Genomic DNA, 18,463 nt, shown 5'->3' with positions numbered 1-18,463 from the left:
CAAGTTGGGAAATTTCACCATAATATTGAAAACACAATATTGACAATGTTCCAGTCGCATTTGAGCTGGTCTCCAATCCATTCCAGGATCCCTCTGCGCTGAGAACAGAAATTGTTATATCGCACAACCTCTCCTGGATCTGCTGGCACCGCAACAGTTGCCATGCTGAAGAGATGCACAACGCCAGACTGCTAACACTGTAAACCAATGCCAAAACTCCAAATTGAAAGTTCTGGAAGGTTAAAGGGGTCCCATGTCCAATCTGGGAGAAACATCAACATCTGACCCTCAAAGCGTTACTGTAAGCAGATGGTGAAATCGGGAAAAAGGCCAAACAGCTTGAGAGTTTCCTAAATGTCAAAAATGCCACAACTTAGAATGGACTTTTTGAAGGATTCAAGAATATCAAATATATACATCAACAAAGCGAGACAAAGACACCACTGCACAAACAACCTCTTCTAATGTTCCACTGTACAGAGCTGTCAGAGCTGCCAACAGTACGAGACTCTTGTGGTTTTGTTCCAGCAGTGGCAACTTTAACTGAGCTGCCCTCCAAACGGTGAGTGAGGAAAAACAATGAGCCAACTCAGATTGTTCATGACTTTAAAGGAAACCATCTACACTCAATTAAAGAAAGTTGTAATTTTGTTAGTTTTTTCTCTTGACTGGTCACTAAGAAGTTTAACTTTACACGGTTATGCATGCATTTTCAGCTTTCTTCTGATAAAGAACATAATGAGCATTGAATTCATTAAATAGTTGCGTTCATTCAGCACAGAATCAGGCCCAGGGGAACAATCTGAACAGTGACCAGCTGCATGTAAAAGCAGATGTTACAGTAATAAAGTTATTTTAGTGCTTGGAAATATATTCTCCAATTTCCTGCCTCATCCAGGTTTGGAGACAGAGTAATTTCATGAAGAAAGGTTAGGAGCATGTCAGCCATTTTAGGAAAGAGTAGTAAAACTGATACTTTTTGGGCATGAGTATGACCAAAAAAAAAAAGAAAAACCAACATAAAAATTTAATGCATCTTGAGCCTGGACAAAAGGCCACTGCAGTCAAATTCTCATCATAAAGAGCGTTGTTCTCCCATCAGCAGCGGGTGGGACAGACCACACTGGGAACATAGCCAAAGGCAGAAAATAGCTTTTGAGCATGTGCTGTTCCAAACCTCATGAAATAACAGATTTTAGCATGGACAGATAGACCAAATGTCTGTAAAAGACAAATGTGAATACTCATTCTCTCCAGGTACTAGAGGAGAGTGACTTTTGCCTTTGATACTTATCAGCCATTGACACATTCCTTTCTCTTGAGCTCAAGGTGAGCTTACACAGCCTCTGGATGTACCCTCTGCTTCCCACTCATTTCCATCGCAAAAGGTACTGACGACCAGTCACTAACAGAGGGCAACTGATCAACCTGGAATACACAAGGTCAAACAAATGGTTCAGTCACTCAATAAAACCTTGAGTGATTGCAGACAGTGTGAAATCTTTTTTTTTTTTTAAAGTGGGACTAACTTTACAAGACTTTAAAAGACAGGAAGCCAGGAGACAACTTCAGTCGAAGATATTTTTAAAATTTCACTTTAATCCCACTGAAAAGAAGCCTCTCCTGTGTAATTGTGACATCCTGATTTGCCTTCTCCTAATTGTCCGTGGCTCCTCTGAAATGTTTTGCAAGTGTAGAGTGCTACACTAGAAAATTATGTTTTTTTCTAAGTGTCTGCATAATAACACAGTTTCTGGGTCTTGCCTATTAGCCTTGTTAGCTTGGGCAATCTTTTCTCCACATAGAATTAGTGAGGTGTCTCCCCCTGGTTCCTCGTCATATACCCTCATCCTGTCAAAAACATAATGTAGGGCACTGCATGAAGGACATTATCAGGGGTGAAGAAGGTAACAAAGATGGTTGGAAGGCAGTGATTGTCACAGAGAGGTGACAGGTTTGCACCCTCGATGATTTTCTCCTACTTCCCTTGATGTGTTTGAAGTTCTTACAAAGGATGACCATGCATACGGTCATTCTCAGTGACACATTAATTCTTCATCATCAAGTGAGTCATTCCTGATAATACAGTGAGAAAGTGAAAGAACAATAACACAATACTTTGGCAGACAGAATGCATGACACTGCAATTTACTGCATGAGCACAGCCTTAAATGTTGAATATACTGGTGCAAAGATTAATTTAGCTCAAAACATTCTTTATCTCTGGTTTCATGTTCATATTTTTAATATCTAGTAGCATTACATCTATAAGAAATGAAGGTATTGTCGTTTTTAGAATGATTTATTTTCCTGGTTTCCTCTCATTAGTGTACATGACACTAACCCCGCCTTTCCTCGTGAAGGAAATTATACCGAGCCAGTCTGAGTGGCCCCATGCTGGCCGCCTGTGTCTTTAAGGGGCCATGTAAAGAAGGCGTGTTCACGCACACTACAGAGGCAGGAGGCATTGTAGTGAGTTATTGCGCTTCAGATCAGCGGCACCGCTTCCGAGGGTGCGGTGACAGCTACGGTAATATTCCTTCACAAAAACAGAGACACGTTTGTCTAAAAGCGTTGTTTGGAGTCGCACGCGGTGATCCGAGCGTTTTGCATCTTTCATTTGATGATTACACCCCCATTGTCAACCTGCTGGGGGCCTAACAGCGGAGCAGCACCCGGCTTTTATGAATGGGATGCTCGGTAAGTGTGTGTGTGTTCTTATATTTGTACTTGCACTTAAACTTTCGTTGCATTAAATGTATCATCACATGTTTTGTGTGCGGCTCAAAAACGTTTTAAACAGCCCTGCTGTGTTCAGTGGTTCATCGGAGCGCACGGTGCGCAAGGCAGCATAGGCTTTTGTGGTCAGCTACTTATTGTTCTCTTGCCATTGACCCACCCTGAATCACAGCTTTATTGTTATATGATCGAATCACCAGTCAGTGATGAACACAACAGAGAATCAAGTGTGGTTAAATAGATTATTTTTTTGTGCTTGATGTATTTCTTTGTAGAGACAATTCCTGTCGCGAGAATCGAGCTGATTTATCTACAGCCCCTTTGAAACCATGTGAATTTAGTCGTATTGTTTGCTGATTTGGGAATGATTTCAAGCTAAAATTGATGCACATTGTCTGTTTGTTTTAACTTGTGCGTTGATTCAATGGAAAACACTTACAGGCCTTTTTCAAGTACAAGTGTTAAGCTGCAAAACATTGAAAATTAGGCCAAAAAATGTGTTTGATGACATATTGGCTGAATGTGTTGTAAATGTGTAAGTGCATGTGGTTTTGTTTTTTTTTTGTTTTTGTTTTTTTTGCAATTGTGAGATTTTGAAATGTGTGTAAACTTATTCTCGCCTGAGTGCAACGTCTGTTTGGGCAACAGAGGAACTGAATGGTACTGCCACACACTGTGGATTTCGTATGATCAGATGACTAAACAAAAAAACCCTACATTACACACTTTCTGCCCCAACATGCAGTACACGCCCGTCTTGTTTGTCCAGTTCATTACCCACATATCCTGGAGCTTGTTGACTTCAGTTTCAGTTTGCTTGGCATGAGCGTCACGATGGCATCCGATGAGCTCATTGACTGGAATAATAAGGTGATGGGCTTCACCTGTAGGCCAGCACTCCATCACTACCATACTGATAAGAACTCCTCAGCAATTGTTTGAGGAGATAATGTTATCAGAGGGGCTCTGCTTGTGAGGTAAATTGGGTGGCTCTCTTTGTTTTCATAGGTTTAAATGTGACATTTGACCTGTGCTATCCAAATTACGCAGAAGCTTTTGTGAGATGTAAACTTGGTCTTGCCGGCCGCTGTGATGGATTTAGGTTGATGACACAGCAAACAAGCAAGCCTCATTGCCAAGATTTATGTCTCATAGGCTTAGCCTGTTTACTTTTTCCCAGAACGTCCTCAGAAATGCATTTTGAACAGGCGACAAATTTTTTTAACCAGCCCGCACAGGTTCTGCTCCCTCTACTTTCCTTCTTAAATTACAAAGCATCTAATTGCCTGCAGGAGACATGTGTTTAGTGCCTGTAGGTGAAAGTCATTCTTCCTCTGTGTGGTGCTGAGTGCCAAGCACTCTGTTATTGGGCACAGCTCAGTGTAGACAGCATTTGCTGGCTCATAGCCCAGGAAACACAACCTGTTCAGAATTTTGTTTACAAAAGTGAACAAGTGTGTGTGCCTTACTTTCAGTTTGGAGATAATCAGTATCTCAGAAGCCCTATGTGGTGGTGCTAAAGTGCAGTTTTAGTGTGTTATTTGTGGTCAGTGAGTGCAAAGTCTTGTCCCCATGTTTGAACATGTCTGCAGTTTGTGTGCTCATTTGAGGCAATGTGTGTGTCCTGTCCAGCCCCTTCACATTCCAGGAAATACCAATATAAACTGTTTTGTTTTTTTTTTTCCGTTCCTGGACTGCCTCTGAGCAGGGTGATAGTGAAACTCTGGATTATTATATAGAAAATGAGAGGTCTTTTGATTGATGTGTAGTTCGAGTAACTGGGTTCTTGTCATCTCCCTCGGTTACTACCACAGGCCTGCAAATGATAAACATACATCCCAGCTTAGTGGAAAATGTACTAGTTGTCGAAAACTTTAATATTCTCGTTTGAAATTTATGCATGTGTTTGTGTCTAGTTTGACGTGTAACATAAGGCAACAGTTCATGAGTACTCTGCCACCTACCTCTTTTATAACCTTGTTTTCTCAACATCAGATTCTAAGGGCGTCTCATATGTCAGTGTGTGAATGCTGTGTTTGTTCCTGTGTCTTTTGTGTGGAAGCATTGTTTTCTGTTCTTATCCAGCATGCTGTATTGTGATTCGGTATGCTGGGGTTGGTACTGTAGGCTGGAGGAAAAGCTCATTCTATTTTTCTATCCTGTTTTCTTGTCACCAGTTGTAAATATTGTATAGTCTTGATATCAGTGTGGCAATAGACAGCGACAGGGCATGATCATTTTAAACTGCACAAAAGTCATAAGAAGTCTGTCTTTATATTTGTCATGGATATTTATTTTGTTTGTCTTAATCCAATAATTGGATATTCAACTCTGAATGAGAACTAACACACAGTAAACTTATTTTCAACTTAAGAGTGACACTGCATATTGCCACTCTGCAGGCTAAATTTCCCATTCACGAGTCGAACAGTTTCTGGTACTTTCTAAAAAATATAGACGAAAAGAGCTCTCGACTTTGATAGCTGCTTCTTTGGCTTCCCTCCAGCCTGTGCATTTTGTTGCTTTTTTATGCTCTTCTGACCCTATAATTATGGCACTCTCGCTCTTAAAAGCAAGATACTGTGGATCCCATAATTTCTCTGCATTCTTTCCATCCATTTCCAAGGAGCACAGGTTTCCACTCGAGTGCTTCAAAAAATTTAAGCTCACTCCATTTCTTGCAGCTCTGAAGAGGCACCTGGCTAGTCTATGTCCGCCAGTCCTGGGTGACGATACAAACACCTGGGCCCGAACCTGAGCTGTCACCAGCTTTGACTCAGCAACCCCCTATGGAGAACATCCGGTTGTGTTTAGCTTCGAAAATAATTAAAGTAACTCGATCTGAGGTTCTCCATGTACTGTTACATGTAACATTCAGAGCTGTTGTTGAACACACATTCCCAGCACTGGCCTAAACCCTGTTAGGTTATTAAAACTGAGTGTTGATGGAGATATGAGCTGTGTTTGTTTGGTTAGCCCACCAGTAATACAGTATGATGGAGGACAGCCTTGTTTACATTGTCAGTGGTCAGGAAGGGCAGGCTGAGTACATTTCCGGAGGGATGGGAGGGTTTACTGCCTCATTTTCTCCCTGCCCTTCCTGTGGACATGCCCACCAACACACCAACATGTTTCTCCATCATGTGCGTTCATGCATATGAAATCTGAAACGGGGTGGAGGTTATTAGTGTCTGTGACTTATCTCAGTGATAATTAGTCATATTCTTTCAATTCTCTGTGCATGCGCCTTTTCAAAAGAGCTCAGACGTCTGTGTGGAGACATGGATAATTATTAATGACCTGAAGCTTGTTGCTGACCCTTCATGTCCAGCTGGATGAGAATGAAAAAGCTAGCAAGGTTTGAGCCATGTCTCATTATCAAAAACGTTCAAAATAATGTTAAGTGGTTGTTTCTGGCTTGTGCTCTAGTTTATATCGCCAGTGTCAATTTTCCTTTCTGCTCATTCTCTCTGATTATGTTCAGACACATAAAACAGTGATTCCAATTCCCCACCCCCAACCCCCACCATCGATGTTTATTTAGATGCCATGCCCATGATGACGATGTTGAGCCATGCTGGCTGCAATTTCAGAAGCACGTTCTTAATTTTAATTCTGATCAAAGATGATAGCAGAGCAGGAATGGATGATATTGTTTGTGTATAAAAAGGCATTTTAGATCCATGAAAATGGTGTTTATCTGTTGAAGCCAAGGAATACTTTTAATTCTTGAAGTGGAGTAGAGCTTTCTTGCCTGCCATCCAATGTTTGGGTCTGTAATAAAAGCTGTCAGCTTCACAAAGGCAGAGAACAGAGAGAAAGAGATGGAGTGTTGTGTCTGGAGGCTGGGTTGGCTGTAAATGTAAAAGAGACAAGTCATCTCCTCTCGGGAAGCAGAGGTCAGCTGGTACACGTCAAGCTGCCTTGCTGCGGGTCTGTTCTCTGCCAGCAACCCTTTCATCGGCTGGTGGGGCTGCGTTCTGTCCTGGTCATCATCTATCACTTTTCTCCTTCTCACTGCCTTGCCTGATCTGCTTGTGTAACTGTTAGGGACAGTTATGGTTGGCCTATTGACAATTATGATGATGCTTTCAAGTATGAAGTGTTGCTCCGTTAATGCGACCATTCCACACTGATTAGATGGCATTAACAGTCTGTTTCAGTTGTATAATGATTTACCAGTATGCTCAATGCTATTTTTAAACACTGGCGAGTTTTGGAAGTTTGTTCTTCCAGTCCAAGCTGCTTACCTCAAATATTCCATTCACTGATCTAGGGATAGTGACAGATTTAGTACTCACCGATATGAATGCCAATTCAAAAACCTGCAGGCACTTTTATTAGCAGGAAAGCTAAAAAAATCTGTTGTGCTTTGATCTTTACCAAGCAGAACGCCCTGCTGGGTAAAGTGGGACATTAGCACAACAGACCACCTCACACTAGCTCTCTAGATAAGAGAGCAGATGGTAAAAAACACTGATGTGTGATTTTCTTTTTTGCTGTCTGTGCACATAAACAGGGCCTCCTCTCTCAGAGAGGATAAGATAGATCTAATGCATCTATCTAGGGTTGAAATTATTGATTAGTTTAGTTATTGATTTATCTGTCAGTTGTCTCAGTTACTTAGAATAGATCTTTATTAGTTATTTTGTCTATAAAATGTCAGAAATAACCCATAAAACTGTCTTGTTTTGTCTGACCATCAGTCCAAACAGCCTACAAATATACCATTCAAGATAATATAAAACAAAGAAAAGCAGCAAATCCTCACACTGGGCCTACTGCTACAAGCAAATACTTGTCATTTTTGCTTGAAAAACAAAGCAATTAAGTTATTATCAAAATAGCGGCCAATTAAATTTCTGTCAGTCAACTGTTGCAGCTCTGTGTCTGTCAAAGTGTAATAAAATAGTTGGTCATAAAAAAAAAAAAAGAAGAAGCCAACAAGGTTGGTCTGAACATTGGGCTGGTCAGCAAGTGCAAGCAAAATCTGTTACCATGCCTGATGTTTCCCCATCATTTTCAGCATTTCACAGTAACAGATTTTGGATCTGCCTCGCTCTTTAGACTGCACAGGATTTACACTTTGATCAAAACGAGCCCTTGGCTGTCTTGCTGTATTGGAACTGCATGCTGGAGAATGGCATGGAAAATGAGTAGTGTGGTAGGAGGGCACGCAAGATACCCTGTAGGTCAAGAACTTGATCTGAATCCATAACACCACAAGCAAATGGCATGCCCATTCAGAGGTACCCAAATGGGCCATTTAAACAACAGCTAAATTTGGCTTTTATGTAAGCCTTTAAGGGCCTTTATTTGTAAATTCTCATTAGCTCAGTGTGTTTTCTCATTGCTGCATTTATCTCAGAGGACAGCATCAGCTTGATGTATGTTGTTCTCTGTCTGTCTGATTGAGAGATAATGTGATTTCCACTGTTTGTCCTCAGGCTGCTCCTTCCTAAATGAGATATTCAGGCCTGCTAACTGAGTTGCATGGCAGATACCTATCTACGAGCGGCCATTTGTCTGCTTAATTACTGGAACATGTGTGTGTGTTGGCCCAGTCCTAAACAACGGCATACCCCTTGCTAGTGTTGCACTTCAGTGTGGGAATAAATGTTTTTACTGACATATGGAATTACGTTTGCAAATGGTAGGATCATCAGACTGTTTTCAGTTTGCGATGTCAGTGAGACAGGTGAAACCAGCGATTTTAGTCCCTCTTTTTCCACACAGATTTGGATACACGAGGCCTCCTACCCCCTAGTGTCATTTCACCCTCAGGTCATTTGGTTGTCCGTCCAGGTCACTGGCTTCAAATGAGTCAGACAGACAGCCCCCACCACCACGGCAGCAGCCACCCTCTCCCAGACAGTAGAATACACACCAGACAAAATAAGCACAAAGAAGGTGCATCAATACTCAATTAGGGAAATGGCCCATTAGTCATGTTTTAGAGTGAGCATGTGTGTGCGTGTGAGTGTGTGTGAGTGTGAGTGATCTCTTGTGTATTATTGTTGACTAGCCTAGTGTGAGAGTATTGACAAGAGGTGAAAAGTTACAACTGTCTTAAACACAAATTATCCAGGAGGTCAATACTTCTCTCTGATGTTGAACAGGAAGTCTTTGTCATGCATGTAATTTCACAGTCTTCTAACGGTTTGTGTGTGTGTGTTAGCTGAGCTGTGAAGCCTTAATGGATGCATGTTAATTAGATGAGTGATTTCTGAGTCATAGCTTAAGCTTGCAGCTACTGTTGGTTCTCTTCCTCTGATGTAGCATCTGTCTACAGTGTTAGGAAGTGACTGCAGCATTTCCTTTGAGACGCGAAAGTCTCCCAGGTGAACATACTGAGGTTATCATCCGATTCATTATACCGCCTTTTTTTTTTGTTTTTTTTGTTTTGTTTTTTTTTTAAACCAGTTCAGTAATGGTAAAAGTACCCATTTCTGTTTGCTTCCTTCCTACTTTATTTCTGTGCTTTTCCTTCAGAAGAATTGGGTGTGTAGTTTCTTCCCACAAAGTAGTGGCTATAACCATATGATATTTAAACATATTTAGAACCCTCCATAGACCCAACCTAGGTATTTAATTTGATAATTGAGTTATGTGATCTATAAACAGAGCTAACATTTCATTCCCACGGCATATATACACTTGGGGAAATGCGCTGGAGTGTCATTTACCCAAACAGATGCAAAAAGACGACAGAATTGAAGCAGCATTGGCTACAATTTGGTAGCGATCCTAGTGTGCTCAAGTTTATCACAGTGTGTGTTCATGCGTGCATGCTCTGATGCTTTTTTTTTACTCAGCATTTGAAAAATGCCACATCCATATGAAGAAGCTGACGGTCTCTGGGTCAGCGACGTGTGCAGTGTGTATTAGTTTCTGAGAAGCTGTCAAATTGAAATGATGCAGATGTACTTCATTTGATTGTCCTGTCTCTCCCATTCGGTGTCTCCAGCAGGCTCTGTTGCAGCCAGACCCTGAGTGTTGTGAAAGTCTGTTTATAAAGGCAACCCCCCCCCCACTGTGACCCTGTAGTTCCCACGCTCACTGCTCCCTTCTAAGGCCCCTCTTCACTTTTTCATTCACGTGTACACCCACATGTGCATGCACACACACTTACGCAAAGATACACAGGGTTATAAATATAGCAGGGCTGTGAATCGGGTTTGATGTAACTGTGGAACTGTGCTGCTGCAGAGTTTCTGCAATCTGGTTTAGATTCAGCCAATGATAAACACCCAGCCTGGTAGTCTGAAACAAATTTCTGCATCCATGTCCCTGCAATGGGCACTATTGAGCTTTTCGGCTTGATCCTGGCCAGAGGGGCTGAGATGAAGGAGTAGGAGGCAGGCTTTTAACATTTCTCCCTGTTTCATCTGCTAGTTGTTTTTCCCTGTCTGTTTATGGCACCCAGAAGCAACTACTCAGAAAAAACTTTGTTTTTTTGCTGGGTGTGAATTATTTCCCCCTTATTATTTCCCAAAAAACAAATCAGAACATGCAGCTTCAATAATAAACATGTTCCTGTGAAAAAAACAGGGACCTTGTTTGTGAGTTTTGGCACAAAACCTTTTGGAGTTCATGGAAAGTTTTCACTTTGAGCCTCAGCCTCTGTCAAAAATACAGCAGTTTTGCACGTATATTTTTCTCTTGATATAGATAGCTCTGTTTCCTTGTCTACAGCATTGGAAGTTTTACATTTTTTGACCAATAAAAATACCCACAGCATGGATGGAGTGAGTGCGTGAAAACATAACAGACATCAGATTAAAAGGGTGCATTGTCTGAGCTGTAGATTGACACAGACGGAGGCCATGTGTTGCATGCTTGTAGGAAGCCTGAGGCCTTCTGCAGCCCATGACAGGAAACACAGTTGCTTGCGTGCAGGAGGGTGTTTCTATGGAAACAAAGCAGGTGAGGGCATTAACAGGAAGAGGAGGATAGAGGCTCAGCTGGCAAAGATAGGGGGTGGAGACAGAAGAATGAGGTCAATGCACTATAAAGCCTGCCACTTTAAACAGCCGAAATCCCCCAACGGCACTTCTACCAAAAACAACTCTGACTTAAATGTCTTTTGAAGGCTTGCCTGTAAGAAATCCGAAGTCAAGGTGAAGTCGCTGACTGTTTTGATGATCTTCTTGTGTTATGTGTGATGAGTAAACAGAGAAAGAGGCATCACATGCAAGCCAGAGAGGCGCACACTTAAGACGGCAAGGTAAGCGTTTTTCTGCAGGCCTGCTTGCATGTAACCATAGAGATTTTCCACCCATAAGTCAGAGGTGCATGTGTTTTTGATGTCTGCAGAAACTGCTTGCACTTCATTTTGCAGACCACCATGACCGTGGTCTTTTTACTTGTATTTTATACGTTGAGATGGATCGCTAACGAGACACCCTGCTCTGGTCCTGCAGTGGAGCACCGGAAGAAAGCGGCAGTGGCTAGCCGGCAGCCCGCAGCGAGGTTTCCTCTGTCTGGGCTACATGTTTTAATAACAGAAAAACTCAGCTTTTAGTCACAAACCTCTAGGGACTGAAACACTGTTGTCTGTTGAAAAAGATAATATTATATAAGTAATATTTATATAAATCTGTTCTGTCATTTCTCATTCCTTCCTTGAAATTCCATATACATTTCTTTGACTGGCAGTTTTTGGTCATACGTTATATGCTGTGCAGTGAATCTTGAGCTTCGCTCTGGAAAATCTCTTGCAACTCTCAACTCTGCCTCTCTGATTCATGTTGGTCTGTGGTTTGTGTTTTGCTCTCAATTATAATGCCGTTTTAAAGCAGAATCCTGTGGTGCTCCCCATCTTTTTTTATTTATTTTTTTTTTCAGAGCATTTTAGAGGTCATCACCCAGAGATGTTTGAAGAGTGTTGCTTATCATTATGGAGTTTCATAATTGGTAGCTTCAGCCCTTGTAATTAGTGGAAGATTTGAAATTCCTAGAAATGTTTTTATTTACTTGATGGGATTAAACACCAAAAGCTGCACAGTAAATAAACTATAGATTTCTCTTATTTGCCTTATGTCACAGTTGACTCAAGCCTTTTGACACTAGTCCATTTGTTTGACAACAGAAGTGTTTTCTGTGTTTTTCGTGGAAATGATTTTGAGTGCCCGCTACCTGAAGTGATTGAAATGTTGTTGTTTTTTTATGTCTATGCAACTTTTTACTGTCTTTTTAAATTATTGTTTTTTTTAAATACAAGTATTAAAAAAAGGTTCTGTATAATTTATTGTATTTCATTTCATTTTTTCAGGTTTGCTGGCTGACTGGATTTAAGGAGCTTCAATATTCATTCCAAGGTCTCTAACAAGCATTACATTCAAGATCTGGAAGCTTTTTTCGTAGTCTGACAGCATCTTTTCCTACCTCTACCTAGCTGTGCAAAACAAAACTCCGCCACCATGCCAATCTTAAAACAGCTAGTGTCTGGCTCCTCCCAGACCAAGCGCCGCTCACGCATGGACCTGACCAGGGAGATGATCAGTGCTCCACTGGGTGACTTCCGCCACACTATGCATGTAGGTCGCAGTGGTGATGCTTTTGGAGACACCTCCTTCCTCAGCACCCGCTCGGGGGAACCTCCCCCCGAGAACACATCCTTCCCGCGTTCTCCCCGTCCTGGCCTACTGTCTCGTACCTTTAGGAGCAGCAAACGCTCCCAGTCTGTCACCAGAGTGGATCAACAGGACAACTCCCTGGCTGTCGCAGGTGGGTCACCCACCTATGTGAAAAATGCCATGTCTCTGCCCTTTCTGAATGATGAAAACAGAGGGGACAGTATGGTAGCTAAGAGCCTGTCCTCGAGTCCTTTACAGCAGCATGGGGAGGTGGATGGGAGAGGTGCAGCTGCAGCCACTCATCTCCTAGAACTGGAGGAGCGAAACTTTGGTGAGCTGACTGAGCTTCCAGAGAGCTCCCATCACTATGGAGGTGGAATGAAGCACGCTGTGTCAGTCATGTCTTTCCATGTCGATCTGGGACCCTCCATGCTGGGTGACATCCTGGGGGTGATGGAAAAGGAGGATGATGATCTTGGCTACGAGGAGGGCAAGAGCAGCGAGGGCCGTGCCTCACCACCCCTCAGTGTCCATGGTGAGGAAGGAGATAGTGTGGAGAAGGGGAAAGATGAGGATACAGAGGAGCAGATGGAGGCAGAGGAAGAAGAGGAAGAAGAGGCAGAACTGCAGCAACAGCCTTCTATGCACCCTGCCAGCTCTATTGATCTGGGGCCTGAGAATGGAGGACCCTACACCCCAGAGTACACTCCTGAGACACGGCCAAAACACTTGCAGCATCTAGACAGCTGCTCCATGTCCAGCTCTGGCTCTGCTGCCCTGGATGAGAAACCAAACAGTCAAACCTATGCAGGAGATACAGACAGCGCCACCTTCAGTGCCCCACCAGAGGAGGAGAGCAACTTCTCCTCTTTCTTGGAGGATGAAGATGACGAGATCCGTGTGTGAAATTCCAAAGCCTTCTCAAAAGTAGGGCAGAGCTCTGGAAGGGGTTCGTGTGAAACTAGCAAGTCCTTTTGACAGTGTGGATTTGCACTTGAAGACACTGCAGTCGGGTACTGTGGGAATGGGACTGTGAAGAAGACGGGGGACTCTTACTTTGTAGGTCTGCAAAGAGAGTGTGACTGCTCCTTTAAGATGAGCCCAAACTCTGTCAGAAAGCCTTACCCTCCACTTTCTGTTTGTCTGTCAATCCGTCTCTCCCTTTTGAACACTGAAGGAACTGACATGGAAGAGCAGCCACTTTTTGAATATGGAACATTCCAGAAGTACGCAGGGAGGATGGGTTAGAAAGGAACTTTTGTAGGAAAAACACTTTCCATAACTAAGGCTCAGTTCGCCCTCTCCCTCTCTTTTCTCTCACTTGACGTGTCACATGTGCTTTTTGCATTTGGTTCGCCTCTCCCTTGTTGTTGTTCTTTCTCTCCCCGGCTGTGGGACATCATGAGGCCGGAGCTGAACACAAGGTCCCTGTCACCACAGGATCACTGGTGGGTATCTTGTCACAATAAAGGGGGCCTGTGTTTGTTACTGGAGTGTGAAGTCCTGCCTTGAGCCTCTTTCATTTGAAAATATTATACTAAAGTACCATAGATCAGTCAAGAGATTGCTCCCTTATGCAACTCGGGGTCCTTGTGAAGCTACACAAAGGCTGCCATTTCCTGCTGTAAAGCTGGACCACAAAGCCCAAACTGAAATTCTCTTCTGTTTCTAATTCCCTGTGAGCGCCACACAGGCTTTGACTTGGTATAAATTAAAGAAAGCAGGGCTATGAAGCTAATGGAGATGCGTTGGCCTGCATGTACTATGAAGCATGGTGTTACTACAGGAAACTAGAGGTGTGAAGAGGGTTGTGTGGCACACTGGAGAGAGACTGCGCACTGTGTTTGTTGTCTCTTGTCAATGATTAGAGTCCTTATTTCACCCCAAAGCCATAACGATGGTGATTTTATGGATTTCCGTGAGCTGTCACGAATTGGCTTGCTTTCTTCGACTAGTCTGTTATTTCAAACTGAAACTGAAAAGAGTTTGAAAACCACTTCCTTCCTCGTTTTTCATACATCTGAGCAACTGCAGTGGTGCAAATGCACTGTGTAGAAGATGTTGATCCTCTTTAGTCCAGGGGCTGCCTTTTATGTATAAAATGGTTTCCACTACTACTATTAGGGTTTAGGGTATGTACTGTTGAAAATTAGTGCACCAGCGGGCACAATTAAATCACACACTACTTCTTTTTGGTGTTTAATACCTTTGTTGTTATTTTATCTTCGAAAATCTTTGCTACATTTGTGTTATCTCTGTTTGAAAAGTGGATGAAAGAGAAGACACGGCCAGCAATAGATGCAAGAGCATTTAGAAAAGATTGCTATTTTTATGCAAGTTGCATAGTCATTGCAGCTTGACTGTATCTCTTGCATCATTAAAAAGACGTGGCCAGAAGTATTGAAACTCAGTTGCGCTGATTGATTTCACTGCCTTAACTGAAACTGACATGTGCCAAATCCTAATTTTCTAGCCAAAAATAATTTCACTTCTGAAGCTCACTTTTGGGAGAGCCTGTCAGATCTGTCTGTCACTTCCTTCTCTGTATGGTTAATCACTGTTGACTTTAAGTTAGGATTGAGCTTTCAAGTTAAAAATAAATAAATAAAATAAAAGTAATGTTTTAAGATGTAATATCATGCAGGAAAAAAAGGAAAAGAATGAATTTGCATAACTGGATATTTATATTTCCAATCACTCATTACAAAATATATTCAGGTAATTTCCAGGGTTAATTTTGTGCGAATGGGAAGTTGACTGTGCTGCCTTGTTCTGTGTAATGTATGTTCTGCCTTACTGTTGTCTTCTTTACTGTATATTTACAGCCTTTTTCTGTATTATCCAAAATAACCTATATTTTTCAATAAAAGAAAGCCTGAACATCTTTTTCTGCTGCATTTTGTATTGCGTTTTCGTCTCAGTGCAGCAGAGGAAAATGCAGTATGAGTGCTACTCAGTCAGCAACATTAACAAAGGAATTCCTTGAGTGCTGTTTCTGTTTCCTCTCCCAATTCACAGGCCCGCCCAGAAGAGGAAGGAAGGAAGGAAGGAAGCAATTGAGGCCTTAGTTGGACGTGTCTCTTAAGTATTAGCTATACAATCTGAGAGTGATGTGATGACTCACGAGTAAATATGTGGGTGAGTCAAGTCAAAATGTAAGGCTTACCTTGAAATCTCTGTTTTCTGATCCCTCCATGGAGCAACTATATTCTCATCAGTACAGATGTGGGAGGGGTGAAAGATGGATGGAAGTGGAAAGGTTTATTAGTATGGAGAGCTGCATTGATAAACAGTGATGACAGGTAATTCTTCGCCCTGATTGGAGGATGGATGAGTCTGGCAGCCACGCAAGAACAAGATCCAACTTATCATCATGGACTCAAAATTGTTCTGTCACTTTTGATTTTACAGGCCACGCTTTGGCTTTTCACACACCAGTGAACCCCCTCATGGCTTGGTCAAAGTTCAGTGCACTCTGTTTTGTTAACACTCGCTGCAGACAGTTCAAGGTCTCACCCTGGATCCCTTCACATTAAAAGTGCATGCTGAAAACACAGCTCCATCCCTCCTTTATCTTTTTTCGATTCAATCTTTCATCTCTACTTTAGGGGATGTTTAATCTCCTTCCACTTTCAGTTTTTCACAGTCACATTATACCCGCGTCCAATCTGCCAGAGGGTTAGAAAAAGTCATTATTCTTAGACTTGTGGTAGAAACAGGCCATTTATATTGATTGTTGTGGTCAATACAAACCAGCAGTGCTATTGATCCTTCTTTTCACTGTCTGTATAAAGTCATTATTCTTCTTGGAGATTTTTTTTTTCATGTTTGTTTGTTTCTTTGAGAAGTAATGACTAAATCTTCACGAATCACCACTTTTGCATTTGTTTCAAAAAGTCTTGTTTTTAATCACTGCTTGTATATGAATTATATATCCTCTTGTGATGCTGGTCTGCTGGATGGGGGGGTAAATCATTTTATTTAAGTCTTGTTATCTACTGCCATCTAGTGGTTGTGTAAAGTTGACATGTGGGTGTGTCTGTCAGTGTAATGGCTGATTTGACTTTGTGATTATGAAGTGATATTTTTAACACCTCTATGATTGATGAATTTATTTTATTTTACTTCATTCATGCCTCAGTCTTACACCCACATTTCACTGTCTACAGAACAACCCCAGTGTAATGTAGATGACATTATACTGGGGTTGATTTTTTTTTTCTTTTCTTTTTTCTTTTTTTTTTTTTGAACTGCTCACATTGTCCTGCACATTTAAACTTGACACTGGAGACAGCTGATTTGTTCAGGAGCCTCAGCTCACCTCCCTCCCCCACAGAAATTCATTGTAATTTGAGTCTGACGTGCAGCTGTTTCTCCCTCTCAAACGCTCTGGATGCAGTTTCTCATCTGCTTCAGAGGCTGTCAAATGTCATTTCCCTTTGGTTTCCAACTCACTTAAAAAAAAATTTAATCTACTTACTCGAGCCGCCAATGGGAGGCGCTCATTGCCTTAAGGTTTATTATGTCAGGAGCCCCTGCCTGGACCCACAACCTTTTCCACCAAATTCCATCAGCAGACTTGCCGCTCTTCCAGGAGGCCGACGGCATGCTGAAATCTGGAAAGTATTAAACAACCTGCTGGTGGAGGGGACTGGGGAAGGGAAGGTGGGGGGGGGAAGAGGGGGAAGAGGGGGAAGTAAAAAAGTGGGGGATGGGGAAAAAAGAAACAGAATACAAAATTGTTCATATGCCGCCCTTTGCCTTGCTCTGTTCCCATTCCCCCTCCCTTACACACACACACACACCCACACACACACATTAGCGTGTGAGCTCCCCCCAAAAATCCAGACCACTCCCCAAGCAGCTCCAGCATTTTTCTTTTATGTTGGCAGCAGTAGTTTGCAAGTTCTTTTTTTTCTTTTTTTTTTTTTTTTTTTTTTTTTTTTTTTAATGGGTCATAAACAAACAGCCGTTCCTGCTATGTAGTTCTGCACTGAGGGGGAGAGGTGGGGGGAGTGTGCGGGTGTGGTGTGTGTATGAGAGAGTGTGTGGAGTTGTTTGCTGGCACAGAGCTAGAAGGCGAGTGCCATGGTCGAAAACCCCAACTGTGTGTTTGTGGTTGGACGAGAAAATGAAAAAACTGGATGCCTTCCAGACATCCTTTCCCAGGCTTTGATACACATATCTCTGACCAAATGTATGCACAGTGTCTCGGAGTGCATAGTGTACTCCAGTGAGAAGGCCCGTCCATAAAAGATGCATAGAAGCTAAACTGTGCCAAGTTAAGTTTTTAAGCAAGCAAGGAAGAAATTGCACTTCCACAGACTAAGATCTGACCCCACTGGTGAGTGCATACACTGATTTTTCTTTGTTCAAAATTGTCAAGAGTCTTTTCTTCTGTTCTGTGAAGTTCTGCTAAGATAAGGTTAGACTATATTTCAAATGAATTAATGATCATTGCTATATAAGCTATAGCTTATATATTTTCATTGAGTAAAAACATTTCTCCTTGGATGTTTTTTTATTGATTAAATTTTAATTATAGCAGGGCAATTTATCTTTTCCTTTTCAAATGTTCTGTGTCTGCCTTCAGTCCTATCTGTCAAGTTACTAAACAAAGTTTAAGACATTCAAACTAACAACTGTTATCATTAGGAAATTTTTTTTTCCTTTGTGTCCTCAAAAATAGGCTGAGGCAGTCCAACACGAGAGCGAGGCGCAGCATTACGGATATCGGTGCTAACAGCAGCGGTGAACATAAACATTCCAGTACCCAGTGTTGACCTCTTGACCTCTAAACCCTGGAACTGCAGGGCCAGCAGCAGGAGACCACACACACGTGGTGGGGGGAGGAGCAGGGAGCTTCTCTGGTGTCCTCGCTTTAAAGACCTTCAGATGCCTGTGCTGAAGACTGTGAAAAATTAGGCCATCCTCTAAACATCAGTGCAGGCTTCCTGCTCAGGGATTGTTGCAGGTATGTCAGAATGTGGGTATGGCTTTCTCAGATGGAAAAGTTATTCCGAGGGAAAGAGAACTCCTGTCTCTCGTTCTCCCTCAGCCGTTGTGCAACGAGCAGTTTCCTTTATAAATCTGGAGATTGTGTCATAACCTCTTTGGGCAGGATTCAAATCTTCGGCGCTGAAATG

General features: G+C 42.2%; 1 protein-coding gene across 2 annotated transcripts; it reads left to right on the top strand.

Annotated features, from left to right (window-relative positions):
• Window positions 1–2,468: 2,468 nt before the first annotated feature.
• Window positions 2,469–16,045, top strand: cdc42ep4a (CDC42 effector protein (Rho GTPase binding) 4a). Of its 2 annotated transcripts, none has more exons than XM_041063286.1 (2): window positions 2,469–2,700; window positions 12,014–16,045. In XM_041063286.1, the coding sequence occupies exon 2, from the start codon at window positions 12,162–12,164 to the stop codon at window positions 13,221–13,223; it is 1,062 nt and encodes a 353-aa protein (XP_040919220.1). In that variant the 5' UTR covers window positions 2,469–2,700; window positions 12,014–12,161; the 3' UTR covers window positions 13,224–16,045. The 2 variants fall into 2 exon arrangements, with proteins under 2 accessions (XP_040919220.1, XP_040919221.1); XM_041063287.1 differs by lacking the exon at window positions 2,469–2,700 and adding an exon at window positions 10,782–10,966.
• Window positions 16,046–18,463: the final 2,418 nt, after the last annotated feature.

Source organism: Toxotes jaculatrix, chromosome 18, assembly GCF_017976425.1.
Source record: "Toxotes jaculatrix isolate fToxJac2 chromosome 18, fToxJac2.pri, whole genome shotgun sequence".
NCBI lineage: Eukaryota > Metazoa > Chordata > Actinopteri > Toxotidae > Toxotes > Toxotes jaculatrix.
The sequence above is the reverse complement of the archived record's forward strand: the minus strand, read 5'-3'. Positions and strand labels throughout refer to the sequence as shown.

Excerpts from the sequence above, each read along its gene's own strand:
- cdc42ep4a (XM_041063286.1), top strand. The coding sequence starts at position 12,162 with ATGCCAATCTTAAAACAGCTAGTGTCTGGCTCCTCCCAGACCAAGCGC.